The 27,187-nt window shown below is 38.2% G+C and overlaps 1 protein-coding gene across 1 annotated transcript; it reads right to left on the bottom strand.

Annotated features, from left to right (window-relative positions):
* Nucleotides 1-16,451: 16,451 nt before the first annotated feature.
* On the bottom strand, nt 16,452-23,617 carry LOC139935293 (uncharacterized). The gene has a single exon (XM_071929813.1). It carries the CDS (start codon nt 22,281-22,283, stop codon nt 21,528-21,530), a length of 756 nt encoding a protein of 251 aa, XP_071785914.1. The 5' UTR covers nt 22,284-23,617; the 3' UTR covers nt 16,452-21,527.
* Between the last annotated feature and the right edge of the window lie 3,570 nt (nt 23,618-27,187).

The raw sequence follows: 27,187 nt of genomic DNA, 5'->3' as shown, positions 1-27,187 counted from the left end.
ATCCTCAACTTTCCGCAGCATCTTTTCCCGGTCATCCTTTAAAGGCACTGGACACCTTTGGAAATTACTTAAAATTATTTCTAGCATAAAACCTCCTTTGTATAACAAACAACATGGGAGATGTTGGTATAGTTTATAACATTGCGAAAAACGGCTCCCTCTGAAGTATCGCAGTTTTTGAGAAATAGGTATTTTTTTGACTTATTCTGCAACCCGTTTCACCCTAATGTTTAATGTAAAATTCCTTCATTATACGCTACGCTAATAATACACCCTTAAAAAATCCTCTATCCATTGGTATTATAACGAGATTTCTTTCCCCCTTCTCTATAATTGTAACTGATATACGGCAGGCAGGAAATAAGACGAATTGAGGACACAGGATGTAGGTCCTTCAAGATGTTCGTATAGTAGATAACCATCTACCCCATCTCATTGCTCCTCTCCGCGCTTCATGCCGTGTTCCGTGTCCTCGGCCTCTATCTTCGATCCACACTGTCTGCTGGATTCGCTCAACCCCCCCGAGGAACGTAAAGGGATCCGGCGGATCCACAACCTGAGAGGGGCAGGAGGTGGAGACAGTAAAATGAGGAAACCTAGCGGATATTAGTACGGATGCGGGTACGGGTGGCTTTGCATTGGGGGCGGGGCTGGGGGCAGCATCTCGATCATTACCATCATTCATTATGATGATGATGACCAACTCGCCATTCCTGTCTTTGATGCATCCTATTTGTCTTCGATGTATCCTTATGTAATAATTCGTGTTTCTAAAATGTTTACCAAGTCTAGACTTATTTTATTTTATTTCGAGAAACATCAGGCCACTAAATGAGGTTTTGCATGAATCTAGACCAGTGTGAAATAGTTTGAGGCTGTTTACACCTAAACTAGCATTAACTAAGTAATACTAAACTTGCGGGATTAGTACAACCATGTATAAAATCTCTTTTGTTGGAGTTTTGCCTCTGAAAAGAGCCGGTGTCGTTTTAAAGTTCCGAACAGGGTATTCTGCTTTTCTTCAGGAGAAAATCGAGTCTACACACTGTCTCCGCAAGACTTGGAAAGAGAAAATTAAATCAATTTTCTTTTTATTTGTTTAAATTGTTTTTGTATCTACGATGAAATTCATAAACCAATTCTCATAGCCTATACTTTTATACCAACATCAAGTTTTGTTCATTTCTTTTCCACTTCATGACGTTTGCCAGAAGTATTGATATATGCGTCCTTTTTAACAAGTGGTTGCAATACAGGCACTTGTTAAAAAGCGCTGTACTATCCTAATATTGACATTATATCGCGAAGTTGACGTGATATCACGAATTGGAGCATGTTGCACAAATAGTGTGTTCATTGATTTATATTCGACTATATATACACATAACAAAACTGCGATTTGTCTTTTACAAGTCGTCACCATTTTTAGAAACACTTCAATCGTTGGCGACGGGAGAGTTTTCCGTTCAACTCCCGAGGCTGTATTCATGAATATCAAAATCCTAAACGAAACGGTGACAAAACTTGGAAACAAAACACCGTGGGTAGAAAAGTAAATAAATAAAATATGGGAGTTACTGGTAAAAAAAAGAAAGATAATTGACAATTCAATATTTCATGTGTTCTTCGAGTATTTGTACTCCCTCCCCGATTTCAGTTTGCCAACCACACATAAGTGCAAAACTCGTTATAAGTCAAGATTTGGTTAATCATTTATTCAGCTACCCTAACGCGTGCATTTTCACGTTTAGGGAAAAGGCAAAATAGCTGCTCGTCACACAATCGTGTTCCCTTAGTTGCATTATTAACTGGGAGTGGTTTCATTAAAACGGGGCCAGACTATTTTTCCCTCTCCCATGGGTGGATTTCACGAAGAGTTCAGACTAGTCTTATCTCGAGTTAGAACGAGTTACTCGTTCTAACTTACGACTATCATGTAGTCTCCTAGGACTAGTTCTAAGTTAGAACTACAGTCCTAAGTTCTTTGGTGAAATCGACCCCTGCTCTTCGCGTCACACTGGACGGGGATGGGGACTGGGAGGGGCTTATACTGGGAAAGGGTAGGTGGTTAACACCCTCCCCTTTCTTAGTATTGATGTTGTTTTGTTGATGGTTGCAGTGCTGGTAGTTGGGGGATTGTGTTAGTGGTGATTGTGGGATGGTGATGTTGATGGTAGGGTGTGGTGATTGAGGGGTGGGGGGATGGATAGGCATAGCACAACAATCATAGATCTTCTTGCATGTTGACCCCGTTCACAAGGATTGTATTAATTCAATGTTACACACATCCCCAGCAGGGAATTAAATCCTAAAGGTATAGAAGAAGAAGTAAGTGTCTGAGAAAGACTAGAGACGGTGATGTGAAAACCAAGTAACACAAAAGGACACCGATCTAGACGCGAGTGGCAAATCAATGTAGTGAGGAAATTCAACTTCTAAATTTAGAGCGAGGAGTGTGTTTTGGCGGGATTCTGTGCTCTGTATTTGTTGCATCCTGTCGCTTGGCCTGAGGTCATATCAAGACAGGTGCAACTAGGCTTCTCAGATTGGAGCCAAGGAGCACAGGTGAAAGGAGAACACCGCCCCCCCCCTCCCCCCCAAAAAAAAAAAAATAAAAAAATAAAAAAATTATGGATGGTCGTTTTGAGGGCGCTGTTCAATCAGCAATCTTGTGTTTGTCTCAAATGAGATAACTTCAAATGTTTTCAAATCAATTCAAACTATACATTTATTTCCATACTTCGTGAAAACGGTACAAACAATAATGTATAAAGGAGTAACCACCAAACAAGGCTATTTTACAATTCAGAGAATATATTTCTTATTTCATGGTTTGTTTCCCTAAATCACCCTTATTCCCTCTTACCATCCTCTTATCACCCTCGTACAACCCAAAAAAGCCAACTTGGTTTGTATTATATATAAACAAAAAACAGATAATCATTATATTTTCAGTGTTTCTTTTGGTGCGCCTTTTTCTTTAGAAAGAGGTAATTTCTCACTCAAATATTAAAATACTTCAGGCCTGAAGGCTTTTTTAGGCAATGAAAGCACACACATTAATTTTGTGCAACAGGGGTGTTTTTTTCAAGGAGATTTTTTCTTTCATTATTGTCTTGAAACCTTGATAACAAATTGGGTCCCAAAAATTCACAGATTTGTTGTTTTATGCACAATGTTGGATGAGATACACTAAGTGAGAATACTGGTCTTTGACAACTACCAAGCGTGCCCGGTGCCTTTAATTTGACAATGCTGTTCTTTCCATGACATTCGGGAAATGTTTCTGACATCCAACGCTGAGAAACCCTTCATGTTTGTATGTGCTCTCCTCGTTGCACCGCTTAGAAAAACAATTGCAGATGTCATGTAAACATGTTTAGTGCTTTACAACCTCGCGGGGGTTGGGTGTCTAAGAAAATGGGGTCATTGGAGTAACAGCAAGTCTATGTTCAAAACAGCTTTGTAAAAAGGATGTGTTTTTTGATAATGCTATGCCTGCCTCCAGCGGTATACTGCGTGTATATAAAGGGCACTGCCTTGCTGAATGTGCCCGTTAGGCGCAAGTTGCAGGTGGCAGAGCAATTAATTCATTTTCGATGGCCGGGTCTGAAAAGTTGAATATCATGGTTCACTAAAGATCCTTTGTGGACGATCATTAACTTCATGCCCCACCCTCACTCGCTAGATCTTTTTTGGTCCCTAGTTTTCTTTTCTCATTGCTCTTTTTGTTTACTTATGTGTTTACTTAATTGTTTATTATTTTGTTCACACTTGTTATTAATCATTTTGCTATAGGGCTTACTTACGTATTTTTTGTTTAACATTATAGATGTTAAATTTGCATCGAGGATAAATAATATTAAATTTTGTGTTACCCTTACACTGATATGTGTAAGCACTGTGTACTCAGTATTTATTAAAAAATAATTCTAAGTTTTGCTCCCGTTTTTTTCTTCTTCTGTTTTCATCTTCTTGTCCTTGCTGTAAGCTGAATGCAGCAGGGGCCAGACGCTATCATTTTGCATTACTTAACGTCTGGTAACCTGCCTCACATTAATAACTGAAAACAATTCTCTGCGCTTAAGCAAAATTTACACTTTCATTTCTTGAAAACCTTACTCAAGATTTTTACAAGACACAACAATGTGTATATAATTAACATATTCATAATACTTTGCATATTTTAATTTTAAATTACGTGCCAGCACGACTATTAATAGTCCTGCTATTTGCATAACCGCCTAATTAGCTTAATAACGGACCTTGATGAACCGTCTGGTCGCCGTTTCAAGGTATGTGTCTCTTTTAACGACCACACAATAACCAGTTACATTGAATGGAATTAGAAAGAAGAGTCAACACATCGGCCTTGTAGTAATTCATCAGATAATGAGCCCCAACAGAATTTACCAGCACACGTTTTCCAACAAACACCACAACAAAAAGCCATTATTATGAAACTGACTTGTGGTACAATATCTGTCGTAGAACGTTGACAGTAGTAAAGGCAGTGGACACTATTTTCCCCAGCCCTATTGCTCACTTGTATCGGCCTATATTGACCAGAGGCCTCAGCAAGTCACAAAATGGCTACTGTGGATGATAACACTTGGTGTAAACAAATTATATCATGGTCTATTTAACTGTAACGCAGCAGCACACAAATAACATCACAGTGCTCTGCCGCAGACCAAGCTGATGTGTGCACCTAGTGCAGGTGACGGTCCCAACGCCATCATTTGGCGCCTTTTTTAACGATTAAAATGGAAAGTACGTCATCAGTGAAGTGGAGCGAGTTGTTTTGGGGCGACTCGACCGACTAGAGTAAGCCTCTCCCAGATTAGCCACAATATTATGATTGGCTTAGCGTTGATCCCTCCATCATTTGTGTTGGCGTAATTAAAGTGATCCTATACGAGTGGGGGAGTTGTGAGTTAAGCCATGGTTTCAACACAAATAACCCTGGGGTTTACCAGCGAAAAGTGATGGGAACCCAAAAAGGCAAATTTAAGTTATTGTCTAATTAAAGGGGAAGTTTACCTTATTTCGTTTTTTTTTGTGTATTTAAAATGTAGATATATACAATAAAAGTAATTTCTGTGGAAATTTCATTTCAGAAGGTGTTCGCGTTTTGGAGATACCGCCGACAATCCGGAGCGGTTATATCAACGCGGGAAGAATCGTAGAACAATCTGAGTAACGTTTCTATGATTCACATTTTGGGTGATAAAAATAATCCCTCCATAACCACATTACTTCGAAGTGAAAAGATTCCCATAAATACTTTATACTATCGAAAGATGCTGTATCCAAGTAAGATTATATTGAGTGATAACCAAACATAATACCTTTCCACTTTAATATTCAACTATTCGAAAGTCTAGTCTCTGCAGACAAGGCGCATTTCGTATCCTTCAACAGTCTCATGTTTAAATGTTTAATTACCGACTGATTTAAAAAACAATCAGGTGTGTTTCACTAATTAGGGAAGGAATTTCAAGAACAAGATGCAATCAATGCATAACAATAATCGTCAGGTGTATGTGGGCGTCTTGGTGAAAGACTACGGTAAGAAGCCGCCAATTAATTACTTTCGTAATCTCAAAATTGGAATTGAGACTTTAATTGAAAAAGCGCAGTCAACTTAAAGAAACAAGGATGTTTTTTCTTTCAACATTTTCTCGTAACTTCGATGACCAATTGAGCCCAAATATTTACAGGCTTGTTATTTTATGCTTATGATGTGATACACTAAGTGAGAACACTGGTCTTTAACAATTACCAAACGTGTACAGTGCATTTTAAGTATGCTTACTACGTGATGTTTCCCTTGGCAAATTTTCAAATATATTTGGTTTTGATTGTTTACTTTTAACTCACTCATAATTGATGTTTTTCCATTATGATTGTGCTTTCTCTAAACAAAAAATTAATTAATTATTGTTAATGTACTTGCAATTCGGCTGATGCCACGATCCGTAAATTTGTATAATAAACCATCGATGAATGAATGGACGAAGGAATGAATTTATGGCTGACGTTTTTTCTGATGTTGTGTATCTTTTTTTCTGATGCGTTTTCCTACGGAATTTCCTTCTGTTTTAATTTGCTCTGTGCTTTTTTATTGCTTTGTGTTGAAGTCAAGTATGTTAATATCAAAAAATAATGACAACTGTACTATTTGAATGCAGTGCATTCTGATCCTCACTCTAGATCAGAAGTCATATGGCGCCGGAGGTGGGGGGGGGGGGGCTGTAAATTTAATTAAACTACAATTGGAAAATACAAACTCATTTAAAGCTTGCCAGCAAATACTACCCTGTTCTCTCAGACATTGATCCTCCAATTAATTTATTAATTAAGAGGGATGGAACTGGGAGATCGTACGGACCCCCACTAATATCATGGCAGTCTGCGTGGTGGGTAGTAATAACTGAGTCATCCACCTCCCAAATGCGGGACAGGGACAAGGGCCGGTGCGATTTTTTTCTGAAGGCCTACATCAAAATTGCCAACCTTAAAAATTTACCTGATTTTTTTTTGAAGAATTCCCTTTTTGGAATCGATTTAGAAAAAACAAATTCCAAAATTGAAAAGCCCTACGACAGTGGCAATTTTGATGTACAGAACAACAAAAGTTGCGGCCGGGAGTGAACAACATAGCTCTATTATTATTATGGAACGGCCATTTTACACCATGGTTCGAATACGTGCTGTCATTTCGAGGCTGGGAGGTTATGATCATAGTCTGGTCCTTTGGGGTTAGATGAGAATCAGTGTGTGTTAGCTGCTTAATCAGAAAATTTTACTTCTTATTTTTCTGGTCAGCCGAAATGAGCAGGATACCATGGTAAAAAATTGTACATGTGACATGGCAGTTTGTCTGGTAACCTTTTCCGGGTAGTATCACTTTAGTGTGCTTAGCTACTTTCTATGCTCTATGAAATTAGGACCTGCCTACGTGTTCACACACACACGTCAAAAGCTCCCAACAGCCATAATGAATCACAAGGGTTGGAGTTGAATAAATATTTCAAAGAGGTGTCTCATCCGAGGTAGGTGTTTTTTCACGGCTGGGTGAAGCTAGCACTTTCTGTCGGATTCTAAACCGATACGATCCTGTTGGTGGTGACTTCATTACTTATGGAGGCCGGGTTAAAATTATGAATAATTGATAATAAAGTGTCAGAAATTCAAGGCGATGTCGTGTTTTGTATACGTCTACTATACTATTTTGGTCTTCATACTTGTTAATTTTGTTCATTGGTTAAATACCGATGTTTTGCGTGCTATCTGATGTACATGTTTTAACATTTTTTTTAAAACACCCATTATATATCGTTGCGGTACCCGCTGCAAAAACATAGGATTCGACTAGCTACCGGGCAATCTTGGTAGTCTAGTTGATAAGGCGCTGCTACTCTAGAATTGCAAGGGTCGTGGGTTCGAATCCCACCCGAGTAATATGCCTGTTATATTTTTTCACAGAACTCGGGAAAGTACTGAGTATACAGTGCTAACATACATCGGTGTATGGGTAAAAACCAAAATTAAAACCCATTATATGCAACACCTAGTAGGCTATCTACATAGAAATCAACAGCTTCATTTAAATTATTTTTTTCGTTTAACATCCGCTTCTCCTCACCTTATCCCACACTCAGCCCAACAAACATGATCCAGAAATCATACAAGCACCAAGTGATCTGGGAACAATTATTCCCACAGGGTGGTTTTTACCTTCTTCGGTTGCCCAGGAAACATCTCTCTCTTTAAATTCAGTCTCTCTTCATTACACACAAACATGAACCAAGTCTCCAATGGCTGCTACGTACAGTGCCAGGACTGCAATGGCTGCTACCGAACATTGCGAGCACGTATACATGTACCTGAATGACCTATTATCGTCATCTGAGAGTTCTTGTATATAGGTGCATGGGGCTTCAACCGCAGCCGGCTACCTACAGCTTCTTGAGGCATAATGCAGCACTAGTCAAGACAAAGATAGTACATTATAGCGATTCATTGTTACTATTATACTCTCGACAATTGAAGGATATACATTCAAGTCTGCACTGTTCTGATACTCATTGGTACTTTGACGAAACCACAAAGCTACCATTAAGATAATGCAATACATAATGCCACTATAGAGAAAATGCTTGTTTTTACAACCTATTGTAGTGATTCATCAATGGTTACTATTTATACTCTTGACAATAGCTACAGATGGCTACGCACCTTCGATTCATCGAAACTATCTATAGTCTGATGCTATATTCTGATACACTTCGTAGGTATTTTGACAAAATCTCAATAAAATAATACAATGCCTGCCAATTAGGTTAATTGTAAATATTGATTAATACATTAAAGCATTATCCAAACCACTAATGTCAATTTAGACGCAACACTCAAATATAATTGAGGCAAGAAAAAAAAAAACTACACCAACCTGGCAGCCAACCTGATCATATTTCAAGCAAACAGCGAAGCAAGAAATGTGGAGGAGGGATCGGGGTGCCACTGTGGCCCAACTGTGCTCAAATTTTGAACAAATTAGCTCATAATTATAAAATGTTTGAGGTGAATCGCGACATCGAAATAAAACATTGAACACATTCAAACCTTCATCTTTCCCTGATGCCGTTTTATTGCCTTTTTCTCTAGATCCGCTCCACAGCCACTCTAAAACACCTGTTACATAATATGTATAAATAGGATTCATATAATACACTTCATTTCACCAGCCTTTCAAAATATTAATTACATTTTTCTACAATTGGTTAATATAGAATCGCGGGTAAGAATTACGATGCATCATGGCAATGTTAAGAATAGCGAACTTTTTGTGAGTTTTTTTTTTTAGAATTATGCTATTTATATACAATACATCTTTTTGAGAATACAATATTACTATATACCTTTTTTTAAGTTGGTTATACCCGGGCCCATTAGCTGTGTATAAATCGCTTAACAACACTTTTGTTTTGCTGAGTAAAATATCACGTAACCTTTGACCTGAACATGACGTCACGCAAGGAACTGTCGAGGAATCTACGACAAATCACATAGAGCTGCTCATGCACAATCTTGGCACAAAAACACGTTTACTAGAACAAGGTTACCAGCCAAAACACCATGTCCCATGTTCCATATTTGTGACTGGTATCCTGTACATATTTTCTAAGCAGAAACTTAAGCACCATTGTCTGCTTAAGCAGCTCTATCAATTTGGACACAGGTGTCCTTTAACGACATCAATGATTCACCCAACTATAATTGCTCTATAAATATCACAAGAGATAAAGTGCGGGCGCCATTGTTTTTGCTGAGTCTTGTCAATATTTCACGTGTTCATCGCTGAGATGTCTTCCCTTTCTTTCCTTTTTCTTTTAACTCACGTGCCTTATTGATTCGCTAAGACAGTAAACATACAAAATATTTCCCCTGCAATATCACTGTATACCATCTCGATTCCTATAGTCCGTGGCGCCATTTTCCATACACTACACCGAACCGTACCTTATCTTGACTCAAAGACCTTAACAACGTAATCATCAATAGTAGTAGTTGTATCTTTAAAAGATAGAATCAATACAAACCAAACACCATCAGTTAATATATGATAACTACTGGGACTCGTTACTATGGCAATCAATACAACGCTTGGTACATCCAACCAGTCACATAACTCAATTTCAGAATGCCGTTAAACCAATGAAGGATTGTTGGAACAACTTAAATATTGCAACCTTAAACAATTTTTTAATTCTCTCCGCGCAAGACAAGTTCAAATTTAAAACCAATTCGGTTAATTTATGGACAGAACATTTGCTCAAATTGAAGTAATTAACACTGACCAATGACTATATATTTAACCATAGAAGTAGCCCCTATATTTCTATCAGTTTTGTTTTTGCTTCCAAACCAATCATGGGTTATTGAGCCAACGTTGTAAGACGGCAAACTCCAAAATCGGATTAGTGCGTGCATAAACCTATGGTATTAAAACCGACTGCTAAAAACACACCAGGGGCTTCAAAGAGATGCAAACAAAATCAGCTTTTAAATTTAAGAGTATTTGAAAGGGGCTTTTTGATTGCTAATATTTAAGGTGCTAGGGTTTTCTTACTTCCATAAATTCCCAAGACGATGTCTATGAGCGAGAGTGGTAATAGAGGAGGGGATCTGTTTATAACGTGGTTCCCATGGGCCTTCTTGGTACAGCGGGGGGCTTTAATTGACTTTAAGTAGAGAAGAAAATTACGGGCATGGGGCAGTGGTTGCGCGTTTAACGCACAACCTCTGAATATAAATTGTCTGAGTATCATAAATAGTCCGTCTAAAACTTAAACGGAGAGGGAAATGTTGAGTGTGGTGCAGTGGTGTGCAAGATGGTATAACCGCAGTGGTCCGAACGCAACCACTTATAACTCCTGAATAAAGAATGTCGAAGTAATACTCCGTCTGAAATTTAGATTTTTTAAAAAGAAGACAAATGTTTGTAGATAAACGTTTGACATGGATCAACGGCCATGTTGGTTTTCTAGAAAGTGGTCAGATCCCCTGATATGAAATGAGAATGACAGCTATGGTTATCAATGCGTACACAGAAAACCAGACACTTTGCATATACATTTAGAAAATTTTCAACAGTAGTAATCCTTTAACAGAAGCTAACACCTTTCAGTAACTCAGTGCGGTGCCTGAATCTAATTAGAATCCAAGGGTATCTAAAGTGTAGTTCTCTTTATTACAGAGCTGGCTTTCCATCTTCCCCTGTCTCCTTGAGACGTTTTGCCACTGCGAGCATCTTAGCTTGTACCCTTGCTCGCTACAACCTTGTCCTTGTGAAAGGCAATATATGTCGCTATGTATCTCCTTGTTGAGCTCAAACGTAACATGGTTTTTTGAAGTGACAGAGGGTGTGAATTTTTAGCGGCTGGATAATTTTTCTATTGATGATTTTTTTTTTTGAGATAGCGTAGGTTGATATGGAATATTTCTGACTTACAGCACAAGCAAATTTTTAAAAAGAAAACTGTGTTACACTGTTTTATTTGTTAAAGCACCGAGGATGCCCTAGAAAATATTTGAGAACGATCAAAGGAGTGGGAGTCAATTATTTCGGGGGGATTTTTTTTTTTATAGATATCTTGTAGCCGTTGTAGATCCCTCCAAATTTATGAAATGATATGCAATCTTTGTTATTCATTCACACACGTTGTTATTTTTTCAACAGCCAACCGAAGCTAAATTTCAAGTTTTAGTTTCGCAAGGTTGTAAAATTTGCCGACTGTATTTCCAAATGCACGGTCATCATTTTGTTTCGAAAGCCCTTCTGCTAAGGCATGCAAACAATTGCAGTAATGATGCTTATTTAAAGGGAACATGTTCATTTGGTTTGTGGAACCGTTTGATTGTTTAATCATATGTACATGTAGTTAGGCCTACATGCAATAAAACTACCATGTGAAAGTTTCATTTCAAAAGGTATAAAAGAATATAATAATAAAAAAATATATAAAAAAACATATAATGCTGTTTTTTTTTTTGTTTTTTTTTTAGATATCGTCGAAAATGAATTATCCGTAGAAGGAATACACAATCTGACAGAAACGTTTCCCAGTTTCAAGTTTTGGGGATAAAATTTTATATATATAAATATTTGTTTACATAACCACATTACCTCGAGGTGAAATGATTCTCAAAACGCTATTAAAAGCTGCTGTACTTCTGACCAAGTATCTTTGTATTGCCATTAGTGATTACCAAACGTATGCATTCCCTTTAAACAACCTTTTGTTTGTTTGTGTCCGCCTGTAGCTAAACCATAGTTTAATTATAATTGTGTACTCTTCAAAATTGCAATTGACTGCGGCCCTTTTGTCCTTTTGAAACCTGTTCTGAATATAAATTACCGTGTGTAGTTTACATAAACCTAACGAGGGTGGTTTCTGTTTGCAGTAAAACTCCGATGTGCTTCAAGTGTGTTGTAATGGTTCTGTTTCGTCTGTGGAAATGTCATGCTCGTTTAATTGCGAAACAAAACAATAGTATTTTTGACAAAATTTGACTGCGATAGAAAAACATGTTGACTTTTCAAGCTGGTGATTTGGTCGTCCTAAGAATAATTTCCGCTTAAAATGCCGACGTATTTTATGAGGATAACCTGCAAGCTCAAGAGCTCAATAATCCTAAACGAATTGCATCTCATTGTTTGGGAATCTGTTATTTAATTGGTATATAATTTAAAACTAATAGATGCATGAAAACAGGTGTTTGACTCTACGCATGTGACTTAGTTCCGTACGGGGTACTTACACAACGGCAGTGAAGGTACATCTCTGTTGAGTACCCCACAAAGGATAATGGCCAATGGTCAGCAGAAATTGAATGGTAAATATAAGAACAATGGAGGTAATCATAATAATAATACCACAGCATTTGTAAAGGCGCACTAAGTCTTATACAAAACCATTCGAAGGTGACGGTCATGATGGAAAGGAGGGAATTCTCAAAATGGTAGGGAAAGCAAGTGTGAACAGGCGTGTCTTCAGTTGCTGCTGAAAGAGGGAGATGCTGTGTATTTCCCTGAGGTTTTTAGAAACTGAACTCCAGAGCCTGGGTGTTGTCATGGAAAAAAAACCTGTCCCCGTAGTTGGCTAAACGAGACCGGGGAACAAGGAGCATGTTGCTGGTAAATATTAGACCTGGTATACGACCCTTTAATCCACTTCATTATTATTTTCAACACTCAGCATTATCATGATGCGATATATTTTCAAGGCTGCACTCAAGAAAGAGAAAAAAAGGTTCAAGGACCCTACTCCCCAGGGGCTGAATTTTAATTTAATATTGGATCGATTTTTTTTTTGTTGCATGGGTTTTTGTTCCGGAATTAAACACATGGCAAAAAATGAAATGAAATTCTGCTTGTTCGTGCGCACGTAAGCTTGACTACGTGTAAATAGCAAACAGACATCATTATATTTGTGAAAATATGAATAATATGGAAAAGAGAAGATGGGTTTAAAGCGAATGACCTATAAACGTAGTTGGCAGTTAACCAAAAGAGAAATTGCACACAATTTCATTTATTCCTTGGAAATTAACATCAATCGCAAATCAAGTTCTGGTTTTGGCAGTTGTCCAATTCATACAAGTATTTGCCATATAGTTCGAGGGAAGAGAAATTGCGCACAATTTCATTCATTCCTTAGAAATTAACATCCATCGCAAATCAAGTTCTGGTTTTGATAACATCAGTCTGGTCATGATCATAATATGTTTTGTAGTAATGTATGGAGAGTAGAACTGTGACGATGTATTTAAAGCGACGTGTTTGGCAGTTATCCAATATTTCTTAACGGCATTTGGCAAAACAATTGAGGGAAGAGAAATGGCGCACAAGTTCATTTGGAAATATCCATCGCAAATTAGGTTCTCGTTATGGTAACATCAGTTTGGTCACATAAATAATTAAGTTTTGTAATAATATTTGAAGAATGGAGTGTATTTAAGGCAACGTATTTGGTAGTCCAACATTATTCTTGCTAATTAGTGTTTGCAAAGAAATAGTGTGGTACCCATCATGAATTATCACCACTTTCCCCTTTGTGTATACAGGAGATCTGACACACATAGAGAGCCACATTGAAACAAAGGTCAAGAATTTGTTTTTTTCAAGGATGCCGTCAAAACAAAATAATGTAACAGGATGAAGCAGATTGCATTTAAATAAAATATGCCAAAAGTGATATGAAACCGAAAACAGCACACAGTATTTTGCATGTTAGATTTGAAGATACCGGTCAACGAACAATGGTAAGTTGTACCAATATAACAAATTAAGTAAGACTTGAAACTGTGAATGGGAATACAGAGCTCAGAGCTGCCAAGTCTCCCTGATTCTACAGAAAGTTCACTGACAATAAAACAATCTTTCCATGTTCTGATAAACACATTTGAAATTCTCTCTCGTTATGGAAACCGTTTCCCGTGTTGAATGTAATTCTAAATATCTCCCTGGTTGTTGTTCAAAGTCAAGCAAGTGTTAGTATACTCAGTTTAAAGGGTATATGTACTTTTTCCTAACAAAAACCACAATGTGAACAGGTTTACATTAAACTTACACCGTTTGAAGATTATGATAGTAGAAAGCTTCCCTTGAAATTTTACTTACCGAGGTGCTGTAGTATTTGAGAAATGAGTAAAGGTAATAATTTTCGTCTTAGTTTTAGCATGTAGAAACGTATTAACCAGTTATGCTATGGTTTTGGTATAGTATCATAACTGGTTAAGGGGATTTTATATGCTAAAATAGTTTTGGTGTCATGAGACCAAAACTATTTTGTGACTTGTTTTACTCATTTCTCAAAAACTACACAACCTTATAGTTTTCCACTATCATTATCTTCAAACCCTGTAAGTTTAATGTAAATCTGTGGACATTTTGAAAAAGTATCCGAATCCTTTAACCTGGAATCTGTGTCAATGTGTCCCGGAGTCCAAGTCAAAGTCCCCGTTTTTATCAAAATACCTGGTCACAATGACACGGATTCCGGGTCAAACAGACCCAGAGATGGGTTTGGCCCCCTGGGACCCAAAACCGGGAATATTCTGACCCGTGAGTTTTTAGAGTGTAGCTCTGTGAATATTGTTGTAACCAACATATTCAAAAATCTCCCTCTACGAGTTGTGTGTTGGTTCTGAAAAGAACCTGCGGTTTGACAACTCGACGTTTCGACCAGTATGCTCTGATCGTCTTCAACAAATTAAAATACTAATAATGTACAATATTATAAAGTATCACACAAGCGCGAGTGGAATACGGAAATATATAGCGCAGCTGCGTCCCATACAATGTCCATATTATATTATATTATAATATTGTGACTATGAGTTATGCACTTGGTCAAAACACATGTCCCTTACAGTTCTATCCATCAACATTTACGACTACTTGTCGACGATATTGATTGCATGTAATTATATTGAAGTTAATCTGAGCACTTGCCGAGTTTGACATTACAAGACGCCTGCTTTTATAATCCCTCATGTCTGCATCACAAGGTACTCTATTGGAGTAAGAGCAGCTTCTGTAAGACGAGGCCTAGCTTCGATTTAGTTTACCTTCTTTGAGTCAAGATAAGGTACGGTTATGTAATATGATCTCTCTTTGAACTGAATCACACACAAGTTTGACCTGGTACTTTGTATTAAGATTACCATGTTATAAATTCAACTTCAATATAATGAAGAAGTATCAAAAGGATGCCTTCAAAGGCGCCGGAAAATTGGTAATATTCTCACTTACTTGGTGTATCCCAACATAAAATAACAAATCTGTGAAAATTTTGACTCAATTGTTAACCGAAGTTGCAAGAGAATAGTATACACCAAAAAACACTCTTGCTGCAAACATGTTTGTGCTTTCGGATGCCCTACAAAAGACCTGAGGTATTCTATTACTACCTTTCTTCAGAGGGAGCCGTTTCTCACAATGTTTTATACTATCAACAGCTCTCCATGCATTGCTCATTACCAAGTAAGTCTTTATGCTAACAATTATTTTGAGTAATTACCAATAGCGTACTGTGCCTTTAAACAAAATGAAACATTAAACAATATAGTTTTAAAAACATCAGCTCATCGACTCATTGAGTTAACGGATTAAAGTTGTAATGATAACATGAATCTATTTTTGGTAGCCTACCGTGTACCAATTGCAAATCGTCATATTTCATGAAAGAGACAAAACATACAACATTCCTTCTCCCGACTATAGATGGAGGCGATTTTATCTTTAATTATTCGATTGGATATGGAATATTAAAATGCCGTATTGATTATTCTAATGACAGTTGTTACGACATCTGTATATCTATATGCTTGCAGTTTCTGGAAAGCTGTCGAGGCTATTAAATAGCGCGACACCATTGTTGTAGTTTTTTGCATTTATTTTCCTGACATTATCTGCTTAAAACTGTCAGTTCATTATTTCCAGTTACATATCCCTAATGATTAAAAGGTCGTGTGACAATTGCGTATAAATTTGAAGAATAAAGTAAGTCAACGAGTGAATATTGGACTATTTGTGTTTAAAGGATTCGGGTACTTTTTCAAAATGTCCACAGATTTACATTAAACTTACATGGTTTGAAGAGAATGATAGTGGAAAGCTTCCCTTCAAACATTACTAACTAAGGTTGTGTAGTTTTTGAGAAATGAATAAAAGCAGGTCACAAAATAATTTTCGTCTCATGAAACCAAAATGATTTTAGCATGTAAAATCCCAATTACGAGTTATGATATTATACCAAAACCATAGCATAACTGGTTAATACAATTTTACATGCTAAAACTGAGACGAAAATAATGACTTTTACTCATTTCTCAAAAACTACAGCACCTCAGTATAAGTAACATTTCAAGGGAAGCTTTCTACTATCATAATCTTCAAACTGTGTAAGTTAAATGTAAATCTGTGGACATTGTGTTTTTTGTCCTACAAAAGTTACATAGACCCTTTAAAGGAACACGTTGCCTTGATTCGGTCGAGTTGGTCTATAAAATTTGAGTTTGAGAGCGTGGGAATGGGAATGATTCTTCCTGCATGCATGGACATAACCACTCTGGATTTTCGGAAACGAAACGGGACAACCTTCTGAAATTAAATGATCACAGGTTAGTTTTATGTTGTACGTCTACATCTAAATTATTTTGGATTAAACAATCGAAAGGTTAAAGAAAAACCAAGGTATACTTTGCCTTTTAAAAAAATGTGTTAACATATTCAATGAGATGTCAGGGGAGTCAACACAGCCTATACTTGATAACGCCCAAACAAAATATACGTACGACTTTAAAGACACTGGACACTATTGGTAATTGTCAAAGACCAGTCTTCTCATTTGATGTATTTCACATAGGCCTATGCATAAAATAACAAACCTGTGAAAATTTGAGCTCAATTGGTCGTCGAAGTTGCGAGATAATAATGAAAGAAAAACACCCTTGTCACACGAAGTTGTGTGTTTTCAGATGCTTGATTTCGAGAACTCAAATTCTAAACTTAAGGTCTCGAAATCAAATTCGTGGAAAATTACTTCTTTCTCGAAAACTACGTCACTTCAGAGGGAGCTGTTTCTCACAATGTTTTATACTATCAACCTCTTCCCATTACTCGTTTTCAAGTAAGTTTTTATTCTAACAAGTAAGGTTTTATGCCTACAATTTGTGTAAATATATTCAGTGAGTAGGCCCTATGTCACGGGAGTCAAAAACAGCACACTTGATAACGCCCAAACAAAATATACGTACGACTTTAACAAACTTCATTTCCTTTTGATGCTATAGCCCTTTAATGTTATACCCGATTCAGATCGTGACTACAATATCATCGCCGGAACAAATTAAACTTCAGGTGTAGACAGGTTTTAACATTCAGGATACGAAATGAGACTACGTTAAAGGGACACTAGGATATAACAGTCAGTTACAAATGGATGGGGTTTCAAAGACTAGTCTTACATCAAATCGTCAAGTTCACAAAGAAAAGCTTCATTCAACTCCTCTAGTTTTTTTCTGAGAAACAATTTTAACTGATGGTATGTCTTTTTTTGTGTGGAAGAGTATACAGTAATTCCATCGAACTAATACGTTTTCAAGACACATCTTATCATACAGGACTGCTATTGTCTTTTGTAAGAGCACAAACAGCACAAGCTGCGGTGCTATAAATGACATCATAACTGTGACTTACACCATAGTTTGTTAAAATAATACAAATTTCTACTCCAAAAAATTAATAGTTGTTACTTTAACACCTTATGATGTAAATTTTGATAATCTCCAATTTTTCAGTGTCAATTTTAAAACCCCGGTTTTTGCAGTGCAGGCATTCCAATCATATTAGTTCACGCGAAACATTATCATAGCAGGTTGTATTGTTTGAAAGGGCACATTCATTCCAATACTCATGTTTTCAAGACACACACCATACAGGGGTTTTCCATAGTTTTTGGAAGAGCACATCCATTTAAAATTCTCATTTTCAAGATATGATAACAGAGGGATGTTAAAAGCAGTGGACACTATTTGTAATTACTCAAAATAATTATTAGCATTAAACCTTACTTGGTGAGGAGTAATGGGGAGAGGTTGATGGTACAAAACATTGTGAGAAAAGGTTCCTCAAACGGTCTTTGACAATTACCAAATGTTGCCAGTGCCTTTAACAAAGAACATACTTCATTGATTAAGGAATGGCAAGATGCAAACGAGAAAGGGCCGTCTACCGTGGAATGATGTAGCCTAGAAATGGCAGTTCGCCTCTCCGTTCAACCCGTACATAAACACCTTCAAGGGAGTCGACAAAAACTCGAGAGTCTCTTTACAGAGTTCTACGAGAATTTATTTTTCTTTGTCATTTATTTTCCCCTTCTTGTGGTAAAGTGTCGAGTTTAATAATAAAGGATATTGCAAGTTTTGTTTATAATATCAGGGACATGGGGTCGATTGCACAAAAAATTAGGACTAGTCCTAACTTAAGACTAGTCCTAGGCGATGTACAAAACTGAAGGCTAGTCCTAAGTTAGGATGAGTATAACTCGTCCTAACTCGAGATAAGACTAGTCTTAACTCTTTGAGGAATCCACCCCTGGACTAAAGAATTTTATTTTGAAAGATTAGTTTATGGAATATATTCGTCTGAAAGGACTCTGACGAACAACATTGAAACAATTGATCTCATAAATATAAAGTTAATTTTTTAATTGAGGAGAGATTGTCAGTGATGTGAAATCCACATTCAGAAACAATCACATGTACATGGTACATGCTGCCAAGCTCGTTACGGTCGCCTACGTTTCAAATCAATTTATATGGGATGAATAATGTGTCTTGAAGAAAAAAAAAGAAACAAAGATGAAATGAATTTTGATCTTCAAAAAGCCTAGGAAAAATTTTGTCATCTAATTATGCTCGTCATATTTATTGCTACTTATCTAATACAATGTTTAGTTTGCTTTGGTAAACATCTGATCGCAATCTTTCAATTATTGTTTGCCAAAAATGATATTCATAATACATCTAAAATATCGATTTATTATTAGGACGATAATCTCCACAATTTATATTTATTTGTTATTAATTGTTTTTCTTTCATGACAAAATATGGCATAAATTTACTTGGATTGTTATTTTTTATCATGGTTCCCTGTCTACCTAGTCATATATATTGTGCTGAAAAGCCAGATATAAAAAGGGCCAGTCTATCTACACGCATGACTTAATATCTTTAAAGACAAGTACATAAATTGGTCTAAGCTCATTATCCTGCTTAGCTAATCGAGGTTATCTTATCAAATGAGATTTAGTGGCTGCTGAGGGCCCGCTACAGGCCCTGCTTAATAAAAATAAACTTTTCGCTTAAATACACTGGACACCTTTGATAGCTGTCAAAGACCAGTATTCTCTCTTGGTGTATCCCAACATATGCATAATAACAAACTGTGAACGATCTTACTCAATTGGTCATTGAAGTTGCAGGAGAACGAAAGAAAAACCACCCTAATTATGTTGCACAATATTGTATGCTTCCAGATACCTAATAAGGTATATTTGATGAGAAATTGCCCTCTTAATACACAAATTTTACTCACAGTGTTTTGTATTATCAACAGCTCTCCATAGCTTGTTTTTATGCTACAAATTATTTTGAATAATTACCAATAGTGTCCGTTGCCTTTAAGATGGTAATACATTATTGATCCTGCGCCTGTTTTCGACACACGTTTTTATATCAGATGCCATTTTGTTCTACTACACAAGATTCAACTAGGGGCGGTTTTCAACGTTATTTCACAAACATCATGAAAAACGTATGTTTCTTATACCGTCTGCCTTTAAGGGTTCTACACGCGCTCTCGCAATCTCGGTGAAAGAAAATGATGAATGGATGATGGCATATTTGCGGCAAGGCGATGATTTTGTTCTCTCTTTGTTGGGGAGGAAGGAAACGACGGGAAGAGAATATATTCACAATCACATCGTTGACACGAGTTTAGCAGGTAAATTAATGAATTGCCGAGGCATGCAGACGAGCAGAGACTGAACTACGTGGTGGTCGGGAAGTATAGGTCGTCTGGACCGATGGAGAGCGAGAGAGAGGGAGGGGAGGCATTGACAGCGCAAATGGTTCTCTGAATAAATATCATCAATAAATAGATTATAAAAACACTTTGGCAATAAACAAATATACAAATAATTTACATCGGAAAGGCATGACCCTACTCCTGAATAACTCCAAAAATCAACATTATCAAAGTCCAATTATTATGCATGGATTTGTTATATAGATGTACACAACAATTACATTAATATAGTTCGTATAGAGGTTTGTGTACAAGGAGCAGACGTCCGCTTGGCTACGGGTATTTTCAGAAATGAAAAAAGGTTATTAAAGAGCGATTGCAATAACAACCATATTCAATTACAGCTAGTCTAACCAACCATGCGGAAGTGAGTCCCATGTGCATCTCATACAAGTTGCATTGACATTGCGTGTAATGTAGAACTGCAAACCGTATAATCCAAGATGGCGGCCTTAACCAAAATTAGGACAAGGATAATTGTGACGTAATTTTGTCTCGTGGCGAGCACTGGAGACATCTATCCTCCCTGCTGATGTGTGGCTACACTACGTCAAGTGGTATACCAATCCAATGACATTATTAGCACAAATTGGACAAAACCCCTGGTGGGTTTCGAGGCTGATGTTAAGCATGGAAGGGTGTCCTTTTCCCCTTGTTTTTGTTTTAGCCAACACTTTGTTCAATTAAGATCCTGTACCGGAAGGTATGGTCCCATCAGAGCGGCAACTTTCTGTCCTTTAAACGGGAAGCCTATGCATCGGAAGTGACGCAGACGTTCTGTGGCCAACGGAGATATCTCATTTTGATCTCTTTCGCAAAAAAATAAATGGCGGATAATTTTACCCATCACGATGACATTGTATCTGGTGGGTGGGTATCACAATGTATCTGATGTCAAGCAAACGTAATAAGAATGAAGTATCATTCAATCTCCAACTAGTAAATAACGCCACTGAAAGAAAATCTCAACTTAAATCTTATTGCTACATTATTCATGTGGAATTCATACATCAATATAACCAAGAGAGCGCCATTTTTGTTAACATCACAATGCACTTTTGTTAAATACAAAATCTAACTCATGATGTCACCGTTAGGCATTTTTGTTTTGAAACCGCAGCGACGTTTTTTTGTACTGTAACATTGCCACTTCCTGTCTTGAGATGAGACTACGTTTCTAATAATGTCACTAGGCACATGCTCCCCATTTGATGATTATTTCAAAAAGCATTGAATCGTAGTCTCCTAGCCAGGAGTTTAAAGTACAAAACCCCTCGCTGCGGTGTAAAAGAAAATGATATGCCTTCACCGGCAGGTAGACACTGGAGCCAGTAACCAGACATATCCAGAAACCGGACATTGTCACAGGGTTATAGGTGGTAGACTGTGCGACGATGGGGGAACACCAGAGCCGTTGTTACGGTCGAATCCACCGCGGGACCTCTCCAACATTTCGCTTTCCTCCGGGACTTGCGAACGAGTGTTGAGCAGCTCAAATCGGGTGGCCACCTCAGCTAAGGAGCAGGTCACCAGACTATTCCTCCGAGGTGGAGGGTAGAAAGTCTCTAGTGTGACCGTGCCTTTGTGTGTGGTGGTAATCTCCGGCATTGATCTCCGTCTGACAGGGGCCATGGGTGTGGAACTGTGGATGGTGTTGAGGGTCCTTCGGGGGCTGAGAAGCAACCCTCCTCTCAGTCTCTGACCGGCGAAGGAGCCCTGTATCATGACGGCCGGAGTGCTTTTCCTCCGACAGCTTACCTGACCTTCTTCAATAGTCTCCAGGAGTGCAGGGTTGGAGCAGCGTCTTGAAATCGCATCTTCCTTCATGAGAAGTGTTGCTGGTGCGCTGTCTCTACGGTAGGAAGCAGCAGCAGCAGCAGCAGCAGCAGCGGAATCCGATCTCGATTGCCACCTTATCGGAGTCAAGAGCAACCGATTATGCAAGTTCTCAATAACTGGTGATTCCAGTTCGGGCGTGGTCTCTAAGGCCATGCCCTTCCCCTCCCCATCTTTTCTCTGTCTCTTGATATCAGAAGATGTCTTCTCCTTCTGGCGTGAGTTAAGTCCAACGTTGATGTCATCCAGGGATAACGAACAAGCTCTTGTCTGGTCTTGCATTTTAGACGAAAGTTAGTACCCGTAAACTCACAGCCTATCAACATAACATGCCAATCACACAAACAGTGCACTGTTTCTTATCTTGTGATTGAAGATTCCCCGTGTAAGATCTCACTGTCAACTAAAAGGCCATCGCAAAGTGTAACCAGAATATCACTTTAATTCTACTGAATATAGTGGCTAGCAACCTTTAAGCAGGTTGAAGTACGACAAGCTTTATCTCCCGCACTTTGTTAGTTCACGTTGTCCATTCTCTCGGCAAACAATCTGTCAAAGGTCCAGAAATCCATCAAAGACAATTTGTGTTGATTCAGTGGTTTTAGGGACATCGATGGCTGGCTGTGCTGACAAAATCCGGGCGAGCTTCACCCCCATTCGCGCGATGCATTCCCAATCACCCTTCAGTAATGTCAATGTTGGCTGGTTCCTGACTGAAACCCCTTAATGCTGTAATAACCGTTGAACATTAATACCCTCCAATGTTGAGAACATTAATTAGGAAACGCACACGGAGTATTCCATCATCCAGAATCGCGTCACAAATCACTTTGGATGCTTCCTTTTTTTTCAACCAGTCGAGTCGAAACGAAAGGTTATTTTCGTAAAAAATAATCCCACACAGGAGAGCACTCGTCAACATATAAACGAATTCCAATGTAGACATGTATCCCTCCCGTCCTCTACATCCTTCTGTTCACTCCAGAGTGGCGCAAAGGGACAATTTAATTCCACTTTATGGTCTCTCTCAAAGATGACATTATATAAATAATTACACCCAGTCGCAATCGAGAGATTGTTCAAGATAACGACAATCGCATCCTTCTCACATCTGCGGCTCCAACGGAATTGAAGAGAGAGACGGAAAAAACCGACGAGCTCACATACACATGCTCGGTTGGTGGCATAAGACAATAATCATTTCACGATGAATATGAAGGGGAGAGTGTAGAGAAGGAAAAAAGTGCATCTCATTTCACTGTGATTAATATTTTATCCAGCGTGGTTTAGAACACCCAGTTAGTGATGCGTAGATGGATTGTGCGAGGGGCCCTATAGATATTGCAGGCGGACTTCAACACACGGTGTGTAGGGCCTTACATTATCGGGAAAGATCGGTTAGTCAAATTCTGCAACGTGAAATGACGTGAAACGACCTCACGAGCTTCCACGTGAAAGGACGAGATGACCATTTATTTGTGCACGACGACATTCCTAGTACCATCAAGCCACAGCTTTTAATCCTCCCAGCATTTTTTTCGGTGCACTCCTCACTCTATTCTCCAAAAACGAGAGCGATTTGTTTTCCTGTACTGAACACACATCTCTTGACGAGGTTGTCATTGATCGACGGCCAGGTCATGTGACCACATGTCATATCCGTTCCCCAGCACGTGATGCGCATGTCCCAAGCGGTTATACCCTCGTCCCCAGGGTGTGATTGACAGCCGTTGCTTTGCAGCAGTTCTCGGTTTAATCGTAGTTTGAATTGCACACCCGTTAGTTGAGGGGGATGTAGGCCCTACATGTACAATGTACGTACGTACGTACACGCATCGCATAATCGACCGATTTATCATGGTCCCCGCTTGACACAGCACTGTGGGGGCGGGACTCCCAACCAACCACAGCGATAACTTAAATATGTTTAAGAGTGCGCCCTCTGTTGACATACTGCGTCACATTAATTATCAGCAGGTGATGGCAAGAGAGACGTTGCTCGATAGGAGAGCCCGCCCAGTTCCGTCAGTTTTGTCTTTCGATGCACCTGTCTTGCCTTAGGTTTTATACAGGATCGTATTATAATTAATTTTGTCCACTCTATACACCACGCGGAGTCAGTTTTATAAAAATGCCTACACGACAATTCGAAGAAGCTGCAATTATTAAATCAAACTAAAAGGTTCAATCCGGGGACAGGGGGGGGGGGGGGGTGGGGGTGCACATTGCGATTGAAAAACAAATAGCAGAAGCTTCTTTCTTCATTAGCTGAAACCATCACAAATATTGTCCGATAAATCTTTATGTCTGAAACACCATCTTTCGAAGAAAAAAATTACTCTAAACGGGAAATAAATCAAGTCTAAAGAACGCGCATTAACCGTCACATTAAACATTAACCCTTTTTCTGGAGTTAATTTGACAAATAATAATCTACACATGGTGATTGTTTGTTACTTTCATTGAATACAAAATTATTACTGGTAATTAACCTCTAAAAACCAATGATGTTATTCGGAAAAAAAAAAAAAAAAAAAGTTAATAGATCTAAAAACATTTAAAATAAACGCAGGAATGCATCTCTCTCTTGGAACCTTTAAGTTAAAGGAACACTGGATCGGTCGAGTTGGTCTATAAAAAGCGTTTGTAACCGTTTGTTATAAAATGCATATTTTTGGAAAGATGTTTTAAAAGTAGAATATACTGATCCACACAAGTTTGCCTCGAAATTGCGTGGTTTTCCTTTTACTTTGCGAACTAACCGGTCATTTACGGGAGTCAAACATTGACTCCCATAAATGGCCGACCGTGTTATTCGACGAGGTAAAAGGAAAACCGTGCAATTTCGAGGCATGTTTGTGTGGATCATTGTAATCTACTTTTACTGCACCTTTCTACCCATATGCATTTTATAACAAACTGTTACAAACGCTTTTCAGAGACCAACTCGACCGATCCACTGGCAACGTGTTCCTTTAAAGACACTAGACACTATTGGTAATTGTCAAAGACCAGTGTTCTCACTCGGTGTATCTTAACATATGCATAAAATAACAAACCTGTGAAAAATTTGAGCTCAATTGGTCGTCGAAGTTGCGAGATAACTATGAAAGAAATAACACCCTTGTCACACGAAGTTGCGTGCTTTCAGATTCTTGATTTCGAGACCTCAAAATTCTAAGTCTGAGGTCTCGAAATCAAATTCGTGGAAAATTTCTTCTTTCTCCAAAACTAAGTCACTTCAGAGGGAGCCGTTTCTCACAATGTTTTGCAATATCAACAGCCCCCCATTACTCGTTACCAATTGAGGTTTCATGCTAATAATTATTTTGAGTAATTACCAATAGTGTCCACTGCCTTTAAAGGCATAGTGCGCGCATTATTCTGTAATGAGGTAACGCTGTTGTTGGAATTGTTGAACTAAAAAACAGAGTGAACACCCTGTCAAACGAAAAACGCTGCCATAGACCTGCACAAAGGGTTGGGAAACAGCTGAACATAGTGAGAGAAGAAGAAAACACTTACCAGCCTGTAAGTTGCCATTGCTTTCCAATTTGATGCATGCATCTTGGTAATCAAAGACAAAATGGACGACTTTACAAACAGCACGCATGGTTTAGAACGCCACACGTGCTGAAGGCACTCAGGCGTGCTTGGTCGTAGGAACCGCCACCAATCATCGATATCGCATGAGTTTGAATAAAGGCATGTCTGGACTACACATTTTACAAACCCCTTATGACGCGTAAACTCGTCAAGATCTGCCAGCGTTAAGAAATGGGGCAACTTGTTAATGGTAGCAGGAATTAATTTGTTTTTCTTTTGGTTTTGTATGTTTTATCTCAGGGACACTTCACAAGACGAAGTTGTGTCGGGAGCTACCTATAAAACCGACAACTTAAAGGCAGTGGACACTATTGGTAATCGTCAAAGACTAGCCTTCACAGTTGGTGTATCTCAACATATGCATAAAATAACAAACCTATGAAAATTTGAGCTCAATCGGTCATCGAACTTGCGAGATAATAATGAAAGAAAAAAACACCCTTGTCACACAAAGTTGTGTGCGTTTAGATGGTTGATTTCGAGACCTCAAGTTCTAAATCTGAGGTCTCGAAATCAAATCCGTGGAAAATTACTTCTTTCTCGAAAACTATGGCACTTCAGAGGGAGCCGTTTCGCACAATGTTTTATACTAACAACCTCTCCCAATTACTCGTCACCAAGAAAGATTTTATGCTTATAATTATTCTGAGTAATTACCAATAGTGTCCACTGCCTTTAATCCAAATACAACATTTCCAATGGACTGTCTTCAAGCCGTGTTATTGATATACATTCTGTCAAACTGTAGCCAACTTGAGCTCAGTTCTGACACCGTGTGATTTTAAATTCACGATGTCTTGGTTGAATTTTATTTATAACCATCGAAGGTGAATGATCTGCTATCACGCCCGCATATCCCTAAGGGCTACAATCACGTCCGCTAAAAACCATCGAGGAATTTACTCGCAGAATCTGTGGCTGGATGGCCACTCTCCTTTGTCAATTTAAAGGCACTGTAGGACCATGGTAGGACACTATTGTCAAATACTACAAATAATTGTTAGCATAAAAACTCACTTGGTAACGAGCAACTTGGAGCTGTTGATAAAGTATATAATTAGGTGAGAAACTATCTCCCCCTGAAAAACGTAGTTTTTGAGAAAGAGGTAAATTCTCACTCAAAAATATGAAAATACTTAAGTGAAGCCTTTTACTCAGGCATAAAGTAAAAGCAAGCAATGTGTGCAACAAGGAGTTTCAATTCTTTCATTATTTTCTTGCAACTTCGGTATCAGGGGGATAGTGTTCATATTGAACTGGTCTTTGACAATAATTACCAAAGGAGTCCATTGCCTTTAACAGTCAAACGTGCAGGGGGGGGGGAGTTCTAGAGTCCCTCATCTGTAAAACATTATTATTTCCCAGGTACTGCATAAGAGGGTAATGTCATCAGCGACGTACAATCAATGTTTACAGAGTGACGGCCGAAAATGCGATGTTTATGTAGGACAAATCCCGTAGTGTGGATCACTTTACATCCACACAAATATTATTTCAATAATGTTTATGAAACATATCAGGTACGTATGAATTATTGATGAAGAGCATCGACATCTATTTCTGTGACTTATTATTCTTAC

Source organism: Asterias amurensis, chromosome 3, assembly GCF_032118995.1.
Source record: "Asterias amurensis chromosome 3, ASM3211899v1".
Taxonomy (NCBI): domain Eukaryota; kingdom Metazoa; phylum Echinodermata; class Asteroidea; order Forcipulatida; family Asteriidae; genus Asterias; species Asterias amurensis.
The sequence above is the reverse complement of the archived record's forward strand: the minus strand, read 5'-3'. Positions and strand labels throughout refer to the sequence as shown.